This window comes from Dermochelys coriacea, chromosome 12 (assembly GCF_009764565.3).
Source record: "Dermochelys coriacea isolate rDerCor1 chromosome 12, rDerCor1.pri.v4, whole genome shotgun sequence".
Taxonomy (NCBI): Eukaryota; Metazoa; Chordata; order Testudines; family Dermochelyidae; genus Dermochelys; species Dermochelys coriacea.
The window spans coordinates 43,468,916-43,491,919 of NC_050079.1; the positions used below are offsets into that span (position 1 = coordinate 43,468,916).

The 23,004-nt window shown below is 51.2% G+C and overlaps 1 protein-coding gene across 1 annotated transcript in view; it reads left to right on the forward strand.

Moving 5' to 3' along the window:
• The window catches only part of PMFBP1 (polyamine modulated factor 1 binding protein 1), a 371,385-nt gene that overhangs the window by 330,476 nt on the left and 17,905 nt on the right, over window positions 1-23,004 (forward strand). Inside the window, 5 exon segments of the mRNA XM_043494730.1 lie at window positions 12,691-12,825; window positions 18,497-18,655; window positions 19,869-19,952; window positions 20,950-21,117; window positions 22,199-22,378. Of these exon segments, the coding sequence (XP_043350665.1) occupies window positions 12,691-12,825; window positions 18,497-18,655; window positions 19,869-19,952; window positions 20,950-21,117; window positions 22,199-22,378 (726 nt within the window).

A 23,004-nucleotide genomic window follows, 5' to 3' on the forward strand; every position in this document is an offset into this window, starting at 1 on the left:
AAAAGACTAAGGGCTGGTCTCCTCTGGGAACTTACAGGGGCATGGCTGCATCTCCATGCCCCTGAGAGAGGTAGCTGTGGCGATCTAGCCCTCGGTGGAGGCAGTGCTAACTACCCCCTGGGGGGAGCTGGATTACCTGTGCCATGGGGAGAACCTCTCCCATCCGTGCAGATAATGTCTACGTTGAGGGCTCGTCTACACTTAAAATGCTGCCATGGCACTGCCTACGTCAAAGGGAGGGGCTCTCCCCTGGGTATCTGCCACCCGAGAGCAGGTAGCTAGAGCCTTAGGTGAATTCCCCCGTCGACCTAGTGCTGTCTCCACACTAGCTGCGTCGCTTGGGGTGGATTTTTCATAGCCCTGGTGACACCGTTATACTGAGCTAATTTCCAAGCGCAGGACAGGGGAATGCAACAGCTGCAGCACTGCACGATGTGCAGACACACCCCGGGAACGAATGCAAAGCTCCAGTCTGTAGCCAAGAGCTAGTTCCATGGCGTGCAGCCTGTGGGCTGCTGACCCCAGGGGGCCGCAGACTCTGAGTTTTCACAGGGGGCTGCTCCTCCATGCAAAATTGTTGGGATCTGCAAGTGAAAAAAGGTTGAAAACCACTGGGCTAGAGGAAGGGAATCTGGATTCCTGACACCAAGTGCTACAGGTAGGCCTGCAACTTGATGTCGGTTTCAGCTCGGCTGTTCCCCAGGTAAAGCTTACGCTGACTCAGTCTAGAACAATTGGGTGCTAACTGAGGGATTGTCTACACTACCTACCAGATTGGTGGTCAGTGATCGATCCAGCGGGGGTTGATTTATCACGTCTAGACTAGATGCGATAAATCTACCTCTGGGCGCTCTCCCATCGAATCGGGTACTCCACCAGAATGAGGAGCGCAAGCAGAGTTGACGGGAGAGTGTCAGCTGACGACCTATGGCAGTGAAGACACCGTGGTAAGTAGATCTAAGTACGTCGACCTCAGCTACGCTATTCACGGAGCTGAAGTTGCGTATCTTAGATTGACCCCATGTGGTAGTGTAGACAAGCCCTGAATTACATTAGCAACTCTGTTAACAACCAGGTTCAAATCCCCACCAGAGGGAGCAGAAGGTAATTTGCTCATTACCCTCCGGCTGTACAAGGACATGGTCGTCATCAACATCGCAATCCTCAGACCCATCCACACTCTTCCCCACCCTCCAAAAGGGAAGAAGGAGGATCCTGGGAACTACAGGCCAGTCAGCCTCATCTCAGTCCCTGGAAAAATCATGGAGCAGATCCTCAAGGAATCAATTCTGAAGCACTTAGAGGAGAGGAAAGTGATCAGGAACAGTCAGCATGGATTCACCAAGGGCAAGTCATGCCTGACTAATCTAATTGCCTTCGATGACGAGATAACTGGCTCTGTGGATGAGGGGAAAGCAACAGACATGTTGTTCCTTGACTTTAGCAAAGCATTTGACACGGTCTCCCACAGTATTCTTGTCAGCAAGTTAAAGAAGTATGGGCTGGATGAATGGACTATAAGGTGGATAGAAAGCTGGCTAGATTGTCGGGCTCAACGAGTAGTGATCAACGGCTCCATGTCTAGTTGGCAGCCGGTATCAAGTGGAGTGCCCCAAGAGTCAGTCCTCGGGCCGGTTTTGTTCAATATCTTCATTAATGATCTGGAGGATGGCATGGATTGCACCCTCAGCAAGTTTGCAGATGACACTAAACTGGGAGGAGAGGTAGATATGCTGGAGGGTAGGGATAGGATACAGAGGGCCCTAGACAAATTAGAGGATTGGGCCAAAAGAAATCTGATGAGGTTCAACAAGGACAAGTGCAGAGTCCTGGACTTAGGATGGAAGAATCCCAGGCACCGCTACAGACTAGGGACCGAATGGCTAAGCAGCAGTTCTGCAGAAAAGGACCTGGGGGTTACAGTGGACGAGAAGCTGGATATGAGTCAACAGTGTGCCCTTGTTGCTAAGAAGGGCAATGGCATATTGGGCTGTATAAGTAGGGGCATTGCCAGCAGATCAAGAGAGGTGATGGTTCCCCTCTATTCAACATTGGTGAGGCCTCATCTGGAGTCCTGTGTCCAGTTTTGGGCCCCACACTACAAGAAGGATGTGGAAAAATTGGAAAGAGTCCAGTGGAGGGCAACAAAAGTGATTAGGGGACTGGAACACATGACTTATGAGGAGAGGCTGAGGGAACTGGGATTGTTTAGTCTGCAGAAGAGAAGAATGAGGGGGGATTTGATAGCTGCTTTCAACTCCCTGAAAGTGGGTTCCAAAGAGGATGGATCTAGACTGTTCTCAGTGGTAGCAGATGACAGAACGAGGAGTAATGGTCTCAAGTTGCAGTGGGGGAGGTCTAGGTTGGATATTAGGAAAAGCTATTTCACTAGGAGGGTGGTGAAGCACTGGAATGGGTTACCTAAGGAGGTGGTGGAATAGCCTTCCTTAGAGGTTTTTAATGTCAGGCTTGACAAAGCCCTGGCTGGAGTGATTTAGTTGGGGGTTGGTCCTGCTTTGAGCAGGGGGTTGGACTAGATGACTTCCTGAGGTCCCTTCCAACCCAGATATTCTATGATTCTATGAAAAGGGTCTGATTGCCACAGGATGCCAGGCAGAGCCCTGGAAAGAAATATGAGCAGCAGTCAGCAGGACCTGGCAACATGAAATTGCTCCCCCAACCTCAGGGTGGTAGATCGTTACAGATCAGAAGCAAGTCTCACATCAGTAAAAGAAAAAGAGTACTTGTGGCACCTTAGAGACTAACAAATTTATTTGAGCATAAGCTTTCGTGAGCTACAGCTGACGAAGTGTATCCAATGAAGTGAGCTGTAGCTCACGGAAGCTTATGCTCAAATAAATTTGTTAGTCTCTAAGGTGCCACAAGTACTCCTTTTCTTTTTGCGAATACAGACTAACACAGCTGCTACTCTGAAACCTATCAATAAAAGATCCACTCTTGGAGCTGTCTCTGCTGTCCCCAGAGAAATCCTTTCCTCACTACAAGCCAAACCCTGCCCCTGGGCAGATACTGACCCTAGTGGTGGCCCTTGCATGCTGCTGAATCAGAAGCCCTGCTAGCCCCTCCCAAAGCCAAGCTAGAGGGGTGCAGAGAGGGGCTTGTATAATGCCTTTCATGTTTCCCACTGGGGGGTGCTGCTGCACACCGCTCCCCAGGTCAGAACTGAGGCCTCCATCCCATCTCGGGGCCAAGACAAACGCCAGTCCTGGCCATGGGCTGGGGGGATTTGCTCCTTTCCTGGTAAGCAGCAGGAGAAGGGACAAGCACCCCTCCAAGCTGCTGTGCTGGGAAGGAACCGAGAGCTGGCAGGCAGCAGGACTGGGGGAGGGCAGCTGTAACCTCTGCCAGGGAGCTGAGTCTATTGATCTTAGCAAAGACAAGGGCCAACGGGTGACTTGATCCCAGGCTGTAAGTATCCACATGGGAACTGATATCTAATAATAGGCTCTTCAGCAGAGCAGACAAAGGTTGAACACAATGTAAGGGCTGGGAGTTGAAGCTAGACAAACTCAGACCGGAAATAAGGCTCACATTTTTAACAGAGAGACAAGCTAATTAACCCTTGGAACAGTTTAGTGAGAGTCTTGGGGGATTCTCCATCACTGATCATTTTAAATCAAGATTGGATGCTTTTCTAGAAGATCTGCTTAGGGATCATTGTGGGGCAGGTCTCTGGCCTGTGCTGTGCAGGCGGTCAGACTAGATGACCACAGTGGTCCCTGCTGGCCTTGGAGTCTCTGAATCGCCAGTGCTTAGGGCACTCACTGCAATGGGGAGGCTCTCTCATGGTAAGTTTAAGTTTAACATATGAAGGTCTGAAAAGATGCAGGGAGGGCACTGACGGACCATTAACTTGGCCCTGTAGTGACACCAGGAAGGGAAATAAAAGGGAGGAAAAAATCAAACATTCTTTAACAATCAGTTTAATCTAATCTGAGATCCAAGCACTAAATGCATTAATCAGAACGGCCTGCATGGTGTCACTGCGGGGCAGAGGTAAGGGTTCTGCTGAATGAGAAACTTTCAGTTATATGCAATGGTGTTACAGCTGTGTCGATCTCAGGATAGTCTGGAGACAAGGTGAGGGAGCTAGTAGCTTTTATTGGGCCAACTTCTGTTGGGGAGAGACAAGCTCTCGAGTTTACACAGAGCCCTTCTTCAGTTATGAAGAATAACAGGGTCAAATCACCATTCAGTTTCCTCCTCCTGCCCCCCCCATGTAGTCTATTCACCTGTGTGACCTGCGATCGTATCACTGCTGTGGGAGGGGTTTTAGCCCAAGACACCCACAGCTTCCCCTCCATAGCCTGCCAGGGGCAGCCCCAAAGGGCAGTAAGTGAAGTCTGTCACTATAAGGCAGATTTTCTAATCCTTCATCATTCTCGTGGCTCTTCTCTGAACCCTCTCCAGCTGGTCAACATCCCAACTGTGGGCAGCACCAGAACTGGACACTGGTTCAACCACTACTGGAATCCTGTGCTAAATACAATTGTAAAATAACCTCTCTGCTCCTACTCACCCACGGCTATACGTCCAAGGGTACATTAGCCCTTCTGGCCACAAAGTCACATTGGGAACTCATATTCAGCAGATTACCTCCCACGACCCTCAAACCATTTTCAGAGTCCCTGCTTCCCAGAGTAGAGTCCCCTGTCCTGTAAGTGCAGCCCACAGTCTTTGCTTTTAGCCATATTAAAATGCATTGTTTGCTTGCACCTAATTTACCAAGCGACCCAGCTGGCTCTGTATCAGTGACCTGTCTTCTTCATTACAGTAGATACAAACACCAGAGTTATGGACTTGCTGGTCAACTGGACACCCTGTGAAACTGGAAGTAATCAATCAGGCAGCAGCGGAAACCAAAAAAAACCCCAAAACAGTCAAATACTGTACTGTATTTCAGCTTCAGCCACAGGTGGTTGGGGCTGCAGCTGCAGGGCGGGGAGGAGGAGGGTCAGGGCTCCAGGCAGCGGGGCTTGGGGCTTCTGACGCTCGGGAGAACCGGGGCTCAGGGCTTCAGACCAGGGGGAGGGCTGGAGCTCAGGACTTCAGCCCCATGGCGCTGTTCCTGGCGTCAGCCCTGCCAGAGATCAGGGGTTTAGCTCCATGGCTTCGTTCCTGGCTTCAGCCCCGTGGAGGGCACCAGGGATCAGGGCTTTAGCTGTGGTTTTGGCCCTAGCACTCCCCCCATAGCTAAAGCCCTGAGCCCCAGCATGCCCCCCAGGCTGAAACGGGGAGCGGAGACGTGGGGAACCCCGGAACCCCCCCTACAGGGTAGAAGCCGGGAATGGAGCCGCAGGGCTGAAGCCCCAAGCCCCAGTGCTTCCCCCAGGTCTAAAGCCCTGAGCCCTGGTGCTCCCGTGGGACAGAAGCCCTGAGGCCCCCTACTCAGAGCCCCAACAGCCCCTAGGGCCAGAAGTCCCGACCTCCGCGCAGAGCCCTGACCTCACCCTGCGGCTGCAGGCCCAACTCCCCTGTGGCTGAAGTCTGTAACATCTTGTTCAGAATTATGGAACATTTCAGAGTTATGGACAACCTCCATTCCCAAGGTATCTGTAATGAAGTTCTACAGGATTTACCTTGCCCCCAATTTTTGTGTCATCTTCAAACTTTGTCAGTGATTATTTTGTTTTTTCCGCGTCATTGATAAAAACCTTAAATAGCATAGGGACAAGACCTGGTCCCTGCAGCACCCTGCTGGAAACAGATCCACTCAATAATTCCTTTACAGTTACAATTTGAGACCTAGCAGGTAGCCGGGTTTTAATCCATTTAATTTGTGCCACGTTAATTTTATATCACTGTCATATGGTACTGAGTCTGGTGGTGTCTCTGACTCTGGTTGGTTTGAAGAAAGAAAAGGAGTACTTGTGGCACCTTAGAGACTTTGCTCAAATAATTTGTTAGTCTCTAAGGTGCCACAAGTACTCCTTTTCTTTTTGTGAATACAGACTAACACGGCTGCTACTCTGAAATCTGGTTGGTTTTTCACAAAAAACTTCAAGAGGTTGAGGTGGCCATTCCATCTTGCTGCGGCACAAACACAAACTCCAAAACCTCCACCTTTTGCAAAATGGGGTTCTTGCTTTCCAGACAGCCCCACTTGTAACAGCCATTCAGAGTGTTTGATCAGAGGGAGCACGCTGCATGGCAAAGGTTGGCCAGGGTGCTGTGCCCTGCTGGATACCTGCAACACACCCCTCTGTGGAAGGGCCCTGGAGAGCTGGCCAGATTGATTTTATAACACCCAGGAGAGTCCCCAAAAGTGGGGAAATTGCCTCCTACCCCTCTGGAGCAGCTTTCCAGCCACTACTTGTTGCCTGAGCATCCCCCTGCAGCCTTAACAGAGCTGAAGTATCTGGGCCAAGAATCATAGAATCATAGAATATCAGGGTTGGAAGGGACCCCAGAAGGTCATCTAGTCCAACCCCCTGCTCAAAGCAGGACCAAGTCCCAGTTAAATCATCCCAGCCAGGGCTTTGTCAAGCCTGACCTTAAAAACCTCTAAGGAAGGAGATTCTACCACCTCCCTAGGTAACGCATTCCAGTGTTTCACCACCCTCTTAGTGAAAAAGTTTTTCCTAATATCCAATCTAAACCTCCCCCATTGCAACTTGAGACCATTACTCCTCGTTCTGTCATCTGCTACCATTGAGAACAGTCTAGAGCCATCCTCTTTGAAACCCCCTTTCAGGTAGTTGAAAGCAGCTATCAAATCCCCCCTCATTCTTCTCTTCTGCAGACTAAACAATCCCAGCTCCCTCAGCCTCTCCTCGTAAGTCATGTGCTCTAGACCCCTAATCATTTTTGTTGCCCTTCGCTGTACTCTTTCCAATTTATCCACATCCTTCTTGTAGTGTGGGGCCCAAAACTGGACACAGTACTCCAGATGAGGCCTCACCAGTGTCGAATAGAGGGGAACGATCACGTCCCTCGATCTGCTCGCTATGCCCCTACTTATACATCCCAAAATGCCATTGGCCTTCTTGGCAACAAGGGCACACTGCTGACTCATATCCAGCTTCTCGTCCACTGTCACCCCTAGGTCCTTTTCCGCAGAACTGCTGCCGAGCCATTCGGTCCCTAGTCTGTAGCGGTGCATTGGATTCTTCCATCCTAAGTGCAGGACCCTGCACTTATCCTTATTGAACCTCATTAGATTTCTTTTGGCCCAATCTTCCAATTTGTCTAGGTCCTTCTGTATCCTATCCCTCCCCTCCAGCGTATCTACCACTCCTCCCAGTTTAGTATCATCCGCAAATTTGCTGAGAGTGCAATCCACACCATCCTCCAGATCATTTATGAAGATATTGAACAAAACGGGCCCCAGGACCGACCCCTGGGGCACTCCACTTGACACCGGCTGCCATCTAGACATGGAGCCATTGATCACTACCCGTTGAGCCCGACAATCTAGCCAGCTTTCTACCCACCTTATAGTGCATTCATCCAGCCCATACTTCCTTAACTTGCTGACAAGAATGCTGTGGGAGACCGTGTCAAAAGCTTTGCTAAAGTCAAGAAACAATACATCCACTGCTTTCCCTTCATCCACAGAACCAGTAATCTCATCATAAAAGGCGATTAGATTAGTCAGGCATGACCTTCCCTTGGTGAATCCATGCTGACTGTTCCTGATCACTTTCCTCTCCTCTAAGTGCTTCAGGATTGATTCTTTGAGGACCTGCTCCATGATTTTTCCAGGGACTGAGGTGAGGCTGACCGGCCTGTAGTTCCCAGGATCCTCCTTCTTCCCTTTTTTAAAGATGGGCACTACATTAGCCTTTTTCCAGTCATCCGGGACTTCCCCCGTTCGCCACGAGTTTTCAAAGATAACGGCCAAGGGCTCTGCAATCACAGCCGCCAATTCCCTCAGCACTCTCGGATGCAATTCGTCCGGCCCCATGGACTTGTGCACGTCCAGCTTTTCTAAATAGTCCCTAACCACCTCTATCTCTACAGAGGGCTGGCCATCTCTTCCCCATTTTGTGATGCCCAGCACAGCAGTCTGGGAGCTGACCTTGTTAGTGAAAACAGAGGCAAAAAAAGCATTGAGTACATTAGCTTTTTCCACATCCTCTGTCACTAGCTTGCCTCCCTCATTCAGTAAGGGGCCCACACTTTCCTTGGCTTTCTTCTTGTTGCCAACATACCTGAAGAAACCCTTCTTGTTACTCTTGACATCTCTTGCTAGCTGCAGCTCCAGGTGCGATTTGGCCCTCCTGATATCTTTCCTACATGCCCGAGCAATATTTTTATACTCTTCCCTGGTCATATGTCCAACCTTCCACTTCTTGTAAGCTTCTTTTTTATGTTTAAGATCCGCTAGGATTTCACCATTAAGCCAAGCTGGTCGCCTGCCATATTTACTATTCTTTCGACTCATCGGGATGGTTTGTCCCTGTAACCTCAACAGGGATTCCTTGAAATACAGCCAGCTCTCCTGGACTCCCTTCCCTTTCATGTTAGTCCCCCAGGGGATCCTGGCCATCTGTTCCCTGAGGGAGTCAAAGTCTGCTTTCCTGAAGTCCAGGGTCCGTATCCTGCTGCTTACCTTTCTTCCCTGCGTCAGGATCCTGAACTCAACCAACTCATGGTCACTGCCTCCCAGATTCCCATCCACTTTTGCTTCCCCCACTAATTCTACCCGGTTTGTGAGCAGCAGGTCAAGAAAAGCGCTCCCCCTAGTTGGCTCCCCTAGCACTTGCACCAGGAAATTGTCCCCTATGCTTTCCAAAAACTTCCTGGATTGTCTATGCACCGCTGTATTGCTCTCCCAGCAGATATCAGGAAAATTAAAGTCACCCATGAGAATCAGGGCATGCGATCTAGTAGCTTCCGTGAGTTGCCGGAAGAAAGCCTCATCCACCTCATCCCCCTGGTCCGGTGGTCTATAGCAGACTCCCACCATGACATCACTCTTGTTGCACACACTTCTAAACTTAATCCAGAGACACTCAGGTTTTTCCACAGTTTTGTACCGGAGCTCTGAGCAGTCATACTGCTCCCTTACATACAGTGCTACTCCCCCACCTTTTCTGCCCTGCCTGTCCTTCCTGAACAGTTTATAACCATCCATGACTGTACTCCAGTCATGTGAGTTATCCCACCAAGTCTCTGTTATTCCAATCACGTCATAATTCCTTGACATCACCAGGACCTCCAGTTCTCCCTGCTTGTTTCCAAGGCTTTGTGCATTTGTATATAAGCACTTGAGATAACCTGTTGATCGCCCCTCATTCCCAGTATGAGGCAGGAGCCCTCCCCTCACAGACATTCCTGCCTGTGCTTCCTCCCGGTATCCTGCTTTCCCACTTACCTCAGGGCTTTGGTCTCCTTCCCCCGGTGAACCTAGTTTAAAGCCCTCCTCACTAGGTTAGCCAGCCTGCTGGCAGAGATGTTCTTCCCTCTCTTCGTAAGATGGAGCCCGTCTCTGCCCAGCACTCCTCCTTCATGGAACACCATCCCATGGTCAAAGAATCCAAAGCCTTCTCTCCGACACCACCTGCGTAGCCATTCGTTGACCTCCACGATTCGACGGTCCCTACCCAGGCCTTTTCCTTCCACGGGGAGGATGGACGAGAACACCACTTGCGCCTCCAACTCCTTTATCCTTCTTCCCAGAGCCACGTAGTCCGCAGTGATCCGCTCAAGGTCATTCTTGGCAGTATCATTGGTGCCCACGTGGAGAAGCAGGAAGGGGTAGCGATCCGAGGGCTTGATGAGTCTCGGCAGTCTCTCCGTCACATCACGAATCTTAGCCCCTGGCAAGCAGCAGACTTCTCGGTTTTCCCGTTCAGGGCGGCAGATAGATGACTCAGTCCCCCGGAGGAGAGAGTCCCCGACCACCACCACCCGCCTTCTCCTCTTGGGAGTGGTGGTCGTGGAACCCCCAACCTCAGGACATCGCATCTCATGCCTCCCAACCAGCGGAGTCTCCTTCTGCTTTCTCCCCCCAGACATATCATCTGGTCCACTCTCCGCATTGGTACCTGTGGAGAGAACATGAAAGCGGTTAGTTACCTGTGTCTGTGTTACTGGAACCCGGACATTCCGCTTACCTCTTCTGGAGGTCACATGTTGCCAAGCTTCTTCACTGGCCTCTTGGCTCCTCTGTGCAACCTGCTCTATATCTTTAGAGCTTTGTGCCCCTAGAAGGCTATCCTGAGTTTGGTCCAGAAAATCCTCAGTCTCTCGTATACAACGCAGGGTCGTTACCTGTTGCTCCAGACCTTCAATCTTCTCTTCCAATATGGAGACCAGCTTGCACTTTGTACAGACAAAGTCGCTTCTGTCCTGTGGAAGAAAGACAAACATGGCACATCCAGTGCAGGTCACAACAGCTGAACCCCCCCCTTCCATATCACCTACCTACTATGAGCTTCCTCAGAGACGTTGGCAAGATGTAAGCCTCACTGGGCTCACTCCAGGCGAACTCCCAGGCAAACTCCTGCTGTGAGCTGCTCTGCTGTCCCCGCTGCTCCGCTGGTTCGCTGCCGCTCCTCAGCTGGTTCGCGAGGCTCTGGCTATTTTCAAACAGCCAGGCTTCCCTGACGCAAACACACAGACACCCTAATGCCCGCCCCCTGCAGGCTAGCAGCCAATCAGACACTCACTCAGGCTCTCTCCCTGCCCTCCCAGCAAACACACGCTCGGATACTTCCTCAGCAAGCAAACACACACACTCGGATACTTACCAGTCCCAGGCAAACTCCTGCTGTGAGCTGCTCTGCTGTCCCCGCTGCTCCGCTGGTTCGCTCTGTGTATAGCATCTTCCCAAAATGCCTGGCATCCCAGCTCCCAAGGGGTTAATGCAATCATTTCTACCCCACCTAGCTGATGGGCTCTGAAACATGGAGTCATTCCCTGGGCCAGGCCAGACTGGTTAAGTATCATTTTCAGCTCTTGCTTTTCCCTGATCCATTCCTGTGAGGAAAGGAGGAACCATTTTGGCGGCAGGGTCTTTAAAAGGAGGTGGCCGCTGTTTGCGGTTGCTGGGAGGTGCGGATTGGGGATGGAGCCCTGCATTCTGTGCAAGTGAGGAGGTCGTCAGGGGCAAAACAAATGCAATTTATCCCATAGTTACAGACCCAAACGAGTTTATTCCTGGGTGTCATCACCCTCATGTGCAATAAACATACATAAGGGCAGATTTTTTCAGACACTTTAGGCAGGCTAGTGAGCATGCAAATGCACGTGCTGTCGGGTACCTTATCAACACGCAAAGCAAAAGACCAGCTAATTGGCCCTCTTGTCCCATTCAGGAGGCCAAAAGTTGAATGAGCCAAGGAGCCGCACCGCTTGTTCTGGCCTCTGGTCGTTCATCTCGGGCTGCAGGCCCAACCCTGCAGCCCCAGCTGTGGCCCAGCTGATATACTTAGAGGTGCTCAGGATCCCACCTTGCACCAGTGTGAAATGCACCATCCAAGCTACAGAAACCCACTTTTAAGACACATTAAAATAGGGCCGTGATAGCCGGGTACAGCTTTGTTGCTGCTTTTCCCCAGCCCTGCACATCGGCTGCCACCTCTTCCTCCCTCTGTGGAAATGGCTGCAGCGAGGGCCTCTTCCTACCTCCACTGAACAGCCTTGGCCTTCTGCTAGTGAAGATAGTGGGAAAAGAAAGAGCCCATCTCCGAGCCTGATGGTGTAGAGCAAGGGTTCTCACCCTCTTTCTTTCTGTACCCCCCCCAACATGCTATAAAAACTCCAGGGCCTCGCAGGGAGAGGGGATCTTAGTCATAGGTGTACTTTGAATTCTATTTGGAGGGGGCACAGGGCTTGAGCCCCACAGGGGAACCAGAACTCAAGCCTCAGGCCGTCAGCCCCACGGCTCTCAGCTTCAGCCCTGTGGGAGGTGCTGGGGCTCGGGGCTTTAGCCCTGTGGGGGGGTTGGGGCTCCAGGATTCAGCCCCCTGGCTCCAGCTTCAGCTCCTCAGGGGCACCGAGGCTCAGAGCTTCAGCCCAACAGCTCCCGCCTTTAGCCCCATGAGGGGCTCGGGGCTCCAACTGCAGAGATCCATGGCTCCCCTGAAACGGCTCAGGGCCCCCCCATTCAGGCAGACACTCTCCCCATCTTTGCTTGGCTGTTGGGCTCTTGCTTACCAAGTGCTGGCCTGCTACTGCCTCCAGTCAATCCGTTCAGCTGGAGGCCTCTGATGTTCCCATTTACTGCCATGCACACAGAGGGCTGGACAGCTTTTTTCACTATTGATCTGATGCTTTAAGGGGAAGAAAAACCTCTTTGGCAATCTAAACACTATTGATCCGTGCCAGGGAGCCTCACCACCAGGGAAGGGCGTGGAGAGATTGAAATTTAATTTCCAACAACTTGTTTCTGTTATTTCTACCCTTTCGGACAGGTAGCAACATGGAGCAACAGCCTCAGTCAGGGTGGTCGATAGCTCCTCCGAGAGCACAGCATGTTCCTGCTAGGGCCTTCTGGTGGCTACAGGGCTGGGGTTACAGAGCCAGAGGCTGGAGGTGCAAGCCAGCCTCTGCCCTCCCCTCCCCTGCAGTGGCTTCCTGCTTTGAGTCGTCCAGAGATCCTGGAGAAGGTTGGCAGGTGCCCCCACCCTGACCTCTCTGTCATGCCACATGAGCTCCTGGCCCAGCTGTATGTACGATGCCAGCAAGGCCAGCTAGTTACACTGTCCCCTTGCAATGCAGGCTGCAGAGAGGAGTGAGGTGCTGCAGAGCCTGCAGGAGGCCAGCCAAGCACAGCAGCTGAGGACAGCAGAGCAGGACAGGACCATCCTCATGCTGCAGAAACATCTGGAAAAGCACCAGGGCGCTGAGGAGCAGGTACTGCAGGGGTGGGCATGTCCAGCAGGATCTGCCCAATGAGGGCCAAGCATTGCTCTCGGGAAAGGGACTAGCTAGAAAGGGGGGGGGAGGCTTCGCTCTGGATAAAGGGTCTTTGCTACATCCAGATGCTCAAAGTGAGCAAAAGGAAATCTGTTGGCAGGTCCTGGCCCTCCACTCACCCCATGACTAGCCTCAGGAGATGCGGCCCAGGATTTCTGCTTCAGGAACTGAAAGAGATTAGGCAACGTCCCGCCTTAGAGACTTGTTATCTATCCAGGGTCCCTTCCCCATCATCCTGCGAAGTGCTTGTCATCAGAGAGCACCTGTTGTCCTAAGGAATCCTAAAGCACCCTTAACATCCCGAGGGATCGCCTTAGCTGACATAGTGCAGCCAGGTCTGCGGGTAAGCATGGTATCTGTGTAATGGCCACAGCAATATTACAACAAAGACATTGGGCAGGAAGTGATACTGTCACCCTGCTCCCGTGAAGAGTGGCTGGGAGCTAGAATGACTGAAATGCATCCGATGAAGTGAGCTGTAGCTCACGAAAGCTTATGCTCAAATAAATTTGTTAGTCTCTAAGGTGCCACAAGTACTCCTTTTCTTTTTGCGAATACAGACTAACACGGCTGCTACTCTGAAACCTGCAAGCATGGGCGACACTGGCATGCCCCAAGCCCCGTGCACTCTGGCATCTGTCCGGACATGCTGGGATCTCCCATGCCATGTCAGGACTAAGCCAGCCCAGCTTAGCGCAAGGCTCTGGGTGCCTGGCTTCAGTAGAGAAGGCTTGTGGCTGCATTTGGAGAGGCCCAGACTGAACACCAAGTCCCTGTCACAGCTGCATCAGCCCTGCAGCTCATCATTCTTATGCGTGAGGTTCCCGGGTGGGAGCCTACTGTCCCCACCTTCTAATCGTCTGCCTCAGAGCGGGGACAGGACAGAGTATTGTGAAATCCATCAGGAATCAGTGGCCCTGGTTCTGTGCTTATCTACCTCTTTGTAACACGCTGGCTGCCATGGCATTTTCATTGTGAGAGCAGGATCAGGCCCACAGACTTTCACCCCGTGCTCTCCATCCTGCACCCAGCCCCTCCTGCACTGCTTTACCAGGAGTGCTGAGACTCCTTCCGGGACAGGAGCCTGCATTGCACATGAGCCACAGATTAGGCACAATAAACAGAAAGAGGCGGAACTGGGCAGGGTCCTGACAGACGTGGTGAAGTGACAATCAGAACTGTCACTCTAGTGGAAGTCACTGCTATTAAACTAGAAATCAGTGTCCTGTGCTTCCTGCAGCAGCACCTCGCTTTGATTGCTGTCCTGAACCATAGAGACTGACAGTTCAGTGCTGAACTGACCACAGGGTATTTAACCCACGTGCTGCTGGAGGCCAGTCTCTCTTCGGGAGGGTTTGCTCTCATTGGGTTCTGCTGGGGAGTGGCTGGCTCCTTGCTGAGCTGGAGCACAGGGGAGCGGCGCCGGCTCTCAGGCGGGCTCTGTGGATGACCTGGCACTGTATGGAGGGCGGTTCGGTGCCCTTGTGGGAGGATGCTCCAGAAAGATGGTAGAGCTGACAGAGCAGTGAGATCTAGGGAAGACTTGACCAGATGCCAGCATGGCCCCATCCAGCCAGCGCAAGACTAAAGGAGGGACCTCGTTAAAGCCGACACTCTCAGCCTGCTGCTGTGAAACACTGACTAACCTGCAGCTTCTGGGACTCTGTTTTCGGTGCATTTACTAATCTGGGCTCTCCGCATTTTAGCTCTAGGACCAGATTTTGACAGGCACAGACGAACAAATCCCCTGTGCAGTGCCTGTGCCGTATCAACTGCATGAGCACCAAGTAGCACACCAATTCCTGCCTTTGAAAAGCTGGCCCTTCAGCCTGGGGTGCCACGTAACTAACAATATAGTCACCTCCCCTTCACAGGCTGAGGGTGTTCTGCAGCTGTGGGCATCCTCAAAGCAGGACACAATCGGGTTCTCCTCTCTCACACCCTGTCGACCCAGGGCACGAGAATGACAATCCTGAGAGACTCTGTAAGCTCACAAGGGAGTCAGTTGCAGGAATTTTCTGAGGTGCCAGTTAGATTTTAAACCTGGAACCTAGATTTGCCAATTGGCTAAGTGTTCTAGCGTATCTAGAATGGAATCGAACAGAATAAGCCCCTGTGTGTTGAGTCCAGGGAGTGTTAGCTCACTGATTTCAATGCTGGGGTCTTTTCAGGTCAACTTTTAACTTGAACGGTATTTCTCATATCAGGACACTTGATTATTCTTAACCAGTTAACAGTTTATTAATTCATGCAGAGCCACATCAATATACAATCAGCAGTTCACCAGGCAAGTGTAGACACAACCAGTGTTCTAGGCAAGTACTAAATACACCAATATAGTCCAGAGTAGGGCTGATGCTAGCAGTTACACAGAGGAACAATGCAAATCACCAAGATTTCATATTACATTTACTTCTGACATCAGTCATCAATTCTTAGTACCCAATACATTTATCATGCTTTCAGTACTTCTCCAAGCAGTAAGAATATTTTTGTCTTTAAGGGACTTTCAAGAATATGGTCCCAGGTATTCGAATGGATTGGTCCAAAAGGGGCAAGTTTAGAATATGAAAAGCAATTGTTTGAAGTTATGGTACAGATCTCTCTTAGGTCAGTTTGCTTGAATTTATAAAGGAGGTCATGCATATAGCATTAGCCAGAATCTAAAATATGGTTACTTGATGTCTCACTACAGAGTGTCAACTTCATCCATATAAACTTCAGTTATTTATGTGAAGGAACAAAAGGAGAAACAATCTCTGAAATGTATCAGGGGGTAGCCGTGTTAATCTGTAAAACAACAAGGAGTCCGGTGGCACCTTAAAGACTAATAGATTTATTTGAGCATAAGCTTTCGTGGGTAAAAACCCCACTTCTTCAGATGCATGGAATGAAAATTACAGATGCAGACATAAATATACTGACACATGAAGAGAAGGGAGTTACCTCACAAGTGGAGAACCAGTGTTGACAGGGCCAATTCAATCAGGGTGGATGTACTCCACTCCCAATAATAGAAATGGAAATGGAATCTCACCACTTACTTGTTGCACTGGGGATTCTGCAGCTGCTGATGACCTCAGTTGAATCTATGCTGAGTCTGGGATTCACTGGAGGTGGCCACCCTCGGATTTCTATTGGTCATTTGCCAACTGGTGCTCAGCTTTTAACTTTCTCACTTTCTCTGCTGCTTCCATCAATATCCAGTAGACGGCAGAAGTGTTTAGTAAATTTCTCCAATGTTTCTTTTATTCGGAGGGTTTGATCCACGGATCATGGATAAAGCCCTACACAGATACAAAATTTGTATTCGCATCTGTTCTGCAATCTGCAAAAATCATCCGCAGATATCCACATCTGCAGATATAAAACGGATATCCACAGATTTGCAGGGCTCTATTAATAGAATCAGAAAACCATAGGGTTAGAGGGACTGCAAGGGTCATGCAGGATTTGTTGTGTCTAACCATCCAAGACAGGTGGCTCCAGCCTCCTTTTGACATAGAATCATAGAATATCAGGATTGGAAGGGACCTCAGGAGGTCATCTAGTCCAACCCCCTGCTCAAAGCAGGGCCAATCCCCAATTTTTGCCCCAGATCCCTAAATGGCCCCCTCAAGGATTGAACTCACAACCATGGGTTTAACAGGCCAATGCTCAAACCACTGAGCTACGATTTTATCACCCAGTGAAGGCACTTCCAGGACCTCTGAGTCAGAAAGCTATCCCATACACATGCTAAGAATTTGCAGGATGTATTATGTTTTGCAGCAGTTGCCTTCCAACAGATATCAGGGAATTAAATCCCCCATCAATACTAGCTCGTGTGTTAGTTAATCTTGTTGCCTGCTTGTAGACTAACTCATCCACTTCCTCTTCCTCATTTTGTGTCTATAATAGACCCCCCCCCCACCCTAACATCGCTACGGTTCTGTTCCCTTATCCTCACCCAGAGACTCACAGTAGGTCTGTCGCTCACTTCCCCTTGGATCTCGGAGCAAGTGTATCCGGTCTTGATGTACAGCTCAACACATCCTCCTTTTCCCATACCTGTCCTTTTGGAACAAGCTATAGCCCTCAACGCTGGTACACCAATCATGGGTGTTGTTCCCACGAAGTCTGTGATGCCGATGTTAAGTCATAATTTTCTTTATCTACCATGACTTCCAGTTCATCCTGCTTGTTCCCCATACTCCTTGCATTTGTATAGAGGCATTGAAGATATTTTTCAGACTGCAGACTGTTGCTTTTCCTCTTGCCTTTTTAATGCAGTTGTGATTTCTAGTCCCTTCTCCAGAAATTACCCCTTGCCTTTGTCTTCGTTACTTGAGCCTAGATGCGTATTGGCCGGATTTTTGTCACCATCCCTAGATTAAAGCTGTGTTTATCAGGTTAGCCAGACGATGACCAAAGATGCTCTTCCCAGTGTTGGATAGATGGAGCCCATCCCAGCACAGTAATCCACTTCCCTGGAACATCAGCTCATTGTTGAAAAAGCCAAAGCCCTCTTGCCAACACCACCTGCATAGCCACGCATTTACTTCCACGATTCGATGGTCCCTGCCCAGGCCTCTTCCTTCAACAGGAAGGCTGGACGAGAACCCCACTTGCACCCCAAACTCTTTTATCCTTCTTCCCAGAGCCACATAGTCTGCAGTGATCCGCTCAAGGTCATGCTTGTCAGTATCATTGGTGCCCACGTGGAGAAGTAGGATGGGGTAGCGGTCCAAGGGCTTGATGAGTCTCGGCAGACTCAGTCACATCCTGAATTCTAGCTCCAAGCAAGCATTATATGGACTGTATTTCATTATTACCCCCAACCATCAATTGGGATCCCTCTTTTCAAGTAATTTCTCTTAATATTCCAGTGTTAGACAATGTGATTGTATTTTTAATATGCTTTCTTCTTTCTAGAACCTTACAATTCTTCTCACTTCTAGGGTGCAACAATCATTTACAAAGAAAACAAACAAAATCCCTTAGATCAGGGGAACTGGACAGATTAGTCACACAGAGAGATGAATATCTGGTTCAGAAGGCAAAGAAGCATACAGTGTGTAAGATGGAGTGAGTAGAGAGAGAGAATGTGTCATTGGAGGTATCAGGAAGTTCGACCTCTGGAACTCTCACTGGTTTTGAGTCGCCAGCCGAGCTAGTCCTGATTGGTTTAACCTTTCACTTTGTTTTTTTCTCTTCTCTCGTTCTGTATAACATATGGGAGACAATCGGGCACTCTGCACACGAGAGGGGGCAGGGGCTCTCTGTAGCTAGACTCAGAGCAGTGGAAGGCTCGTCCATAAGTGAATTATAGGAGTCTTTGGTTTGAGAAAGTAACAAGAGTTGGAAAATTCCTCAACAAGCATCAGAGCTGTACTTTCCTGGAATGGCGTATTTTAGCTTTAGCTTAATTAACCCTCCCCAGAGAGGATGTCTCACCTGTTGGGGTGGGCCTGTTGACTCTCATTGGTGAGGAAGCTGGGGTGTGCAATACGCATGAGGGTGATTGCCACTGGATAGCTAGATGGGAGCAGAGAGAGAGAGAGATTGTCAACAAGGTATTTTCAAGACACGTTAATGTCTGTATCTCTTACACCTCCTTGTCCCCTAGATGACCCAGCAGCACCAGACCATCCATGCACTGGAAGAAGAGCAAGCCCGGCTGCAGGCCCATTGTCACCACCTGGAGGAGGAGACTGGCTTTCTGCATGCCAGGCTGGAGGCCCAAGGCCTGGTGTTGGAGAATGAGCAAACACTGGTAACCAGCCAAGTGAGCAGTGCTGGCACTGGGAGAAAGGATGAGCACTCCTGCTCTTTGCAGCAGGGACACGTGCATTCATTTTCACCATCCTGCTGCAATCAGCTACTGTGATAATAGGCCCTCGGGGGGCTGGGGCTAGGGTAGGGAGGTGTCTGAATCAAACACATGCCTTCACCAGCATCCTCCGTCTGTGCTCCTCCCTGTACAAAAGCATCATGCCACCCTGACTGTGTCCCAGAGAGCTGCAGGGGTTTGGCTTTTGTTCCAAATAATTTGTGCTGCTTATTTTCCCCCTTAGAAATGTCTGTGATGTCCAGCTGTCCCCAGTGTGCTAGCAGGCGATAGGGGCAAGAGGTTTCTCAAGGAGGTGCACTAAAAGGGCAAGGAGATCACTGTTTAACAATGAAACCCTTTCTCCAACTTGTTACTTAGTTATTGAAGTTAAATAGGAACTTAGGAATTGCCAGACTGGCTCAGACATGAGGTCCAGAGTCCTGTCTTCTTCAGAGAATGCTGCAGCAGGCAGATAATCTGTCCGCATGAGGTTCTAGCCTAATTGTCAGAGGTTTGATTTAAGCGCTGAAGCATGAAATTTAACATGGCTTTTTGTTATCATTAGCTATGATAACGCTGTGTGGTTTTGATATCCCTATAAATGTCCAGTCCTTTGAATCTTGCTAAATACTCTCTTTATTGAATTCCTATGGTAGTGAGTTCCACAGTCTAATCACACCTTGCATGAAAAAGTATTTGCTTTTATCAGTTTGTTTATCTTCAATTTCATTGAAAGTCACCTTGTGCTTGTGCCATGCAGGGAGAACAGAAGGTCCTAGTTTCCCTTCTCTAGAGCTGTTGTTATATACCTTTATCATGTCTCCTTTTATTCATCCTCTTTCTAAGGTAACAATCCCAATCGTTTCAATCTCTCTTCATGTGAGAACTTTCCCGGGCTATAGGCATTCTCATTGCCCCTTTAGCTCTGCAGTGCCCTTTTAGAGAGGCAGCCAGCCCTGACACAGTATCCAGGTGAAGCTGTATTATTGATTGCTATGGAGCCATTAGAATATTCTCCAGGCCACGATACCCCCTCACCTCTGAGTGCCTCCGTGTCGCTGGGTGCAGTAATGCAGGTCCCATCTCAGGCCCTAGGGTATGTGCACTCTGCACGCTCGGGCTGGGCTCTCAGCTCTCCCGTCTGGATTCCCCTCTGGGCTCTCCACAGTTATACTACAAAGAGGAGCAGGTGGAGAAGTTAACGAGAGAGCTGCTGAAGGCAAAGGCTGAGGTGCAAGCAGCTGAGCAGAAGGTATGTGTCCCTCCCTCCCCTTTGGGCGATGTGGGCTGGGACTGCAAGGTGCTGGGAATGGGTGGGTGGCAGGCAGTGCTCCACATTCTCTTCCTTCCTCTCCCACCGCCTCTTCTTCCCACTTGTCTCTCTCCGAGAGCCAGCAGGCCTGCTGGGGAGGCCCTCAGGAGCGGGCAGCCCCCACCTCTCCGCAGCGCAGGCGTGGGGTGAGCTCCTTCCTCAACTTCAGGAACTTCTCTGGCTCTCCCCCAACCCCACTCGTCACTGAGGCCCTGTATGTATGCTCCAGCCGGAGGCAGTCAGGTTCCTGTAGGACACCCTCCGATGCAGCCTGCAGCCCAAGCGGGTTACCAGAGTTGGGGCTCTCCTGGGCCATTTCCTTGCTGATGTTAAGCCCTGTCCCTGGCTTTGGGTGCCCAGCCTTTCGCCTCCTCCCTTTCCACATGGGCACCTTGGGTATTGCAAACATAGGCGACATATATTGTGCCTGCCAATAAGTGGGGGTGCAACATTGCAACCCAGGCCAGCAAGCAGCCTGGGCTCTGCGACTCCAGCCTCTCTCCTCTTGCCCCCAGCTCTGGGGCTGCTAGTTCTTCTACACCATGTCCCAGAGTGAGGGAGCCCGGACGTCTCAGGACTCAGTCCTGACGCCAGGGAGCAGCTTTCCATTCAGCCACTTGCTGGTCACATTGAGTCAAATGCTCAGTTCACCTGCGTGCTTCGCCAAGCGCAGGCTCCTGCTTGCAGCATGTGCAGAAGGCCGTTGGGTAACGAGGCTGGTACCAGTCGGTGCTGTGCTAGGTGCTCCTCCCCCATCTCCAGTGTGACCCTCAGGAGAACCGCCCGGTCCTGGGAGGATGGAGGCTGAGGGAACCCAGGCTCCTTCCTCAGGCTATTATCATGGGTCCACCTCCTCCCACCTGTGCTGCTAGCTCAGCAGGAGGGCAGGCGAGGGTGGGGAGGGCGTCTGCTGACATCCGTGTGATTTGTGGGACAGGTCCAGCGCTGGGAGGACACCATCGGGCAGCTGAAGGATAGCCTGGCAGTATCCCAGGTGTCGCGGGAGGCAGCCGAATCCAGAGTCCAGCTCAAAGAAGAGCAGCTGCAGGGTTTGCAGAGGAAAGGGCAGTCACTGCACCAGGAGCTGAAGATGGTGCAGAGAGAGGTACCCGGTCTGGAGCTAAGGGAGAGCCCACTGTTTAGCGCCTCTTCCCTTTGCATCAGCACTGAGTGAGAACCTACATCTGCTATCTCTTCTGCCTTCCACTCTCCACCCCTCCTGCTTGCTGCTAGCACTGGCAGGATTGTCTTGGAGGGTGTGGGAGGTCTCTCTGGCTGAAGTTTCAGGGAACTTCTAATTTCACACACAAAGGGCATGGCAGAGTCTTGCCTGGCACCATGTTGGCAGGCTGGGCAGTGTCTCAGATCTCTGGTCAGAGGCTTCTGGAGCAGACACTGTGACCATATGGCTCATTTTGTGTCCCCTAGCATCCCTCAGGCTCAGTGCAGGCTTCTCCACAGCATGCAGGCACCAGGACTGGGGCTGTGGAGGGAGATGATGCAGGCCATGCTGACAGATGTTGTCAGTACTGTGAAGAGTTGCTGATGCTGCAGCGTTGCTGTTCCTGAAGCCCTGATGCCAGCTGCATTAGCAGACCGTGCAGTGTGTTCCTCCTGCAGACCTGGCTCAGTTCGGTGGCAAAGGCACTTGGCCAGGTTCATAGTGGATGGAGGACAGTGCTAGCGCCCCGGCTCAATGGTTACAGGTGCACTAACACCTACGTGCAGCAACAATGGTATCAGCTCAATCAGCGCACCAGGCTGCCAGCCCCTCTGCAAGTACAAAGACACCCTCTAGGACATCTCCTTTTATACCCTGATCCAGACAAGTTACCTCTCATACTCCTGACATGGTCAGTTACCACCCTGCTCCTTATACCTGCCTCCATTAGCCTGTTCGCCCCTCCTGGTCCTTTGGAGGGTCGGGTGTTCTTGTCCCATCCCTTGGGAATGCATTTACACAGCTACTTGAGAGATCTGCACCATCCTCGCCAGGCAGGAATATACTCCCTTAGTTAGCCAATGCCTGGTGTGTTACTGTTCTGCCCAGGCCTGCTCTGGCTCACACTGCGAGTTCAGCGTCCGGCTCCAAGCAAAGCCTAAAGCAGACTGCTCCAGGACAGGCCCGAAGGACAGCAGCAGCCGCCAGCAACACGCTGAGACAGCCTCTTGCATCGTGTCCTCAGGTGGCCCAGCTGGAGATGCTGCTGAGCACATCACAGCTGGAGTCATGCTCCCTGAAGAAGGAGCTGCAGAGGAAAGACGAGGAGCTCCAGCGCATGCAAGAGCAGCTCCGAGACTCTCAGGAAGCACTGCAGGGTGCTAGGCAAGGGAAAGAAGGCGTCCAGAAGGAGTCAGAGACCCAGGTAGGGCCCCAGCTGAGGCTCAGGGAGAGAAGCAGACACTGAGCCTCCATTCAGTCGTGTCTGTGCCTTTGCACGTGGCCAGCTCACGCGGCTTCCTGGGGGTGGGGCGGGTGGGAAGCGTTGCTGGAACTGGTGCCACACCCTGATCCTGCCTGTCCTTCCCACTCGGCCCGGAGGAGAGAGGGGCGTGCTGAAGCCATGCAAGGACAGGTGATATTGCAGCAGGCCAGCTGCCATGTGCAGGAGAGTGGAGGTTGCAGTCAGCACCAAGGCGACCATTCACTTAGTCCCCACAGCTTGCTCCCTGCCCTGGCTCAAGAACAACTAGCAACCCAAGAGCCACTTGGAACCCCCCTTTTTGCCTGTCCCTCCAGGGCCCATGTCCTGGCACCCGGCCCTCTGACGGAGGCGCCCTGCAGGAGGAGGGCTGAGCACCGTTGTCCCAACATGGATCTTGGACACATACAGAGCCCCTTCTCATTGCCCTGAGCTAAGGAAGGAGCATGCATGTGGCAAGGGCTGTATTGGTGAGATTGTCTCAGGCCGAGGAGCCATCTCCCTGCCTGCAGCCTGTCTTGGGGAGGTTCCAGGAGTCTGCTTCTTTCCCATGTAGCCCACCTGCATTT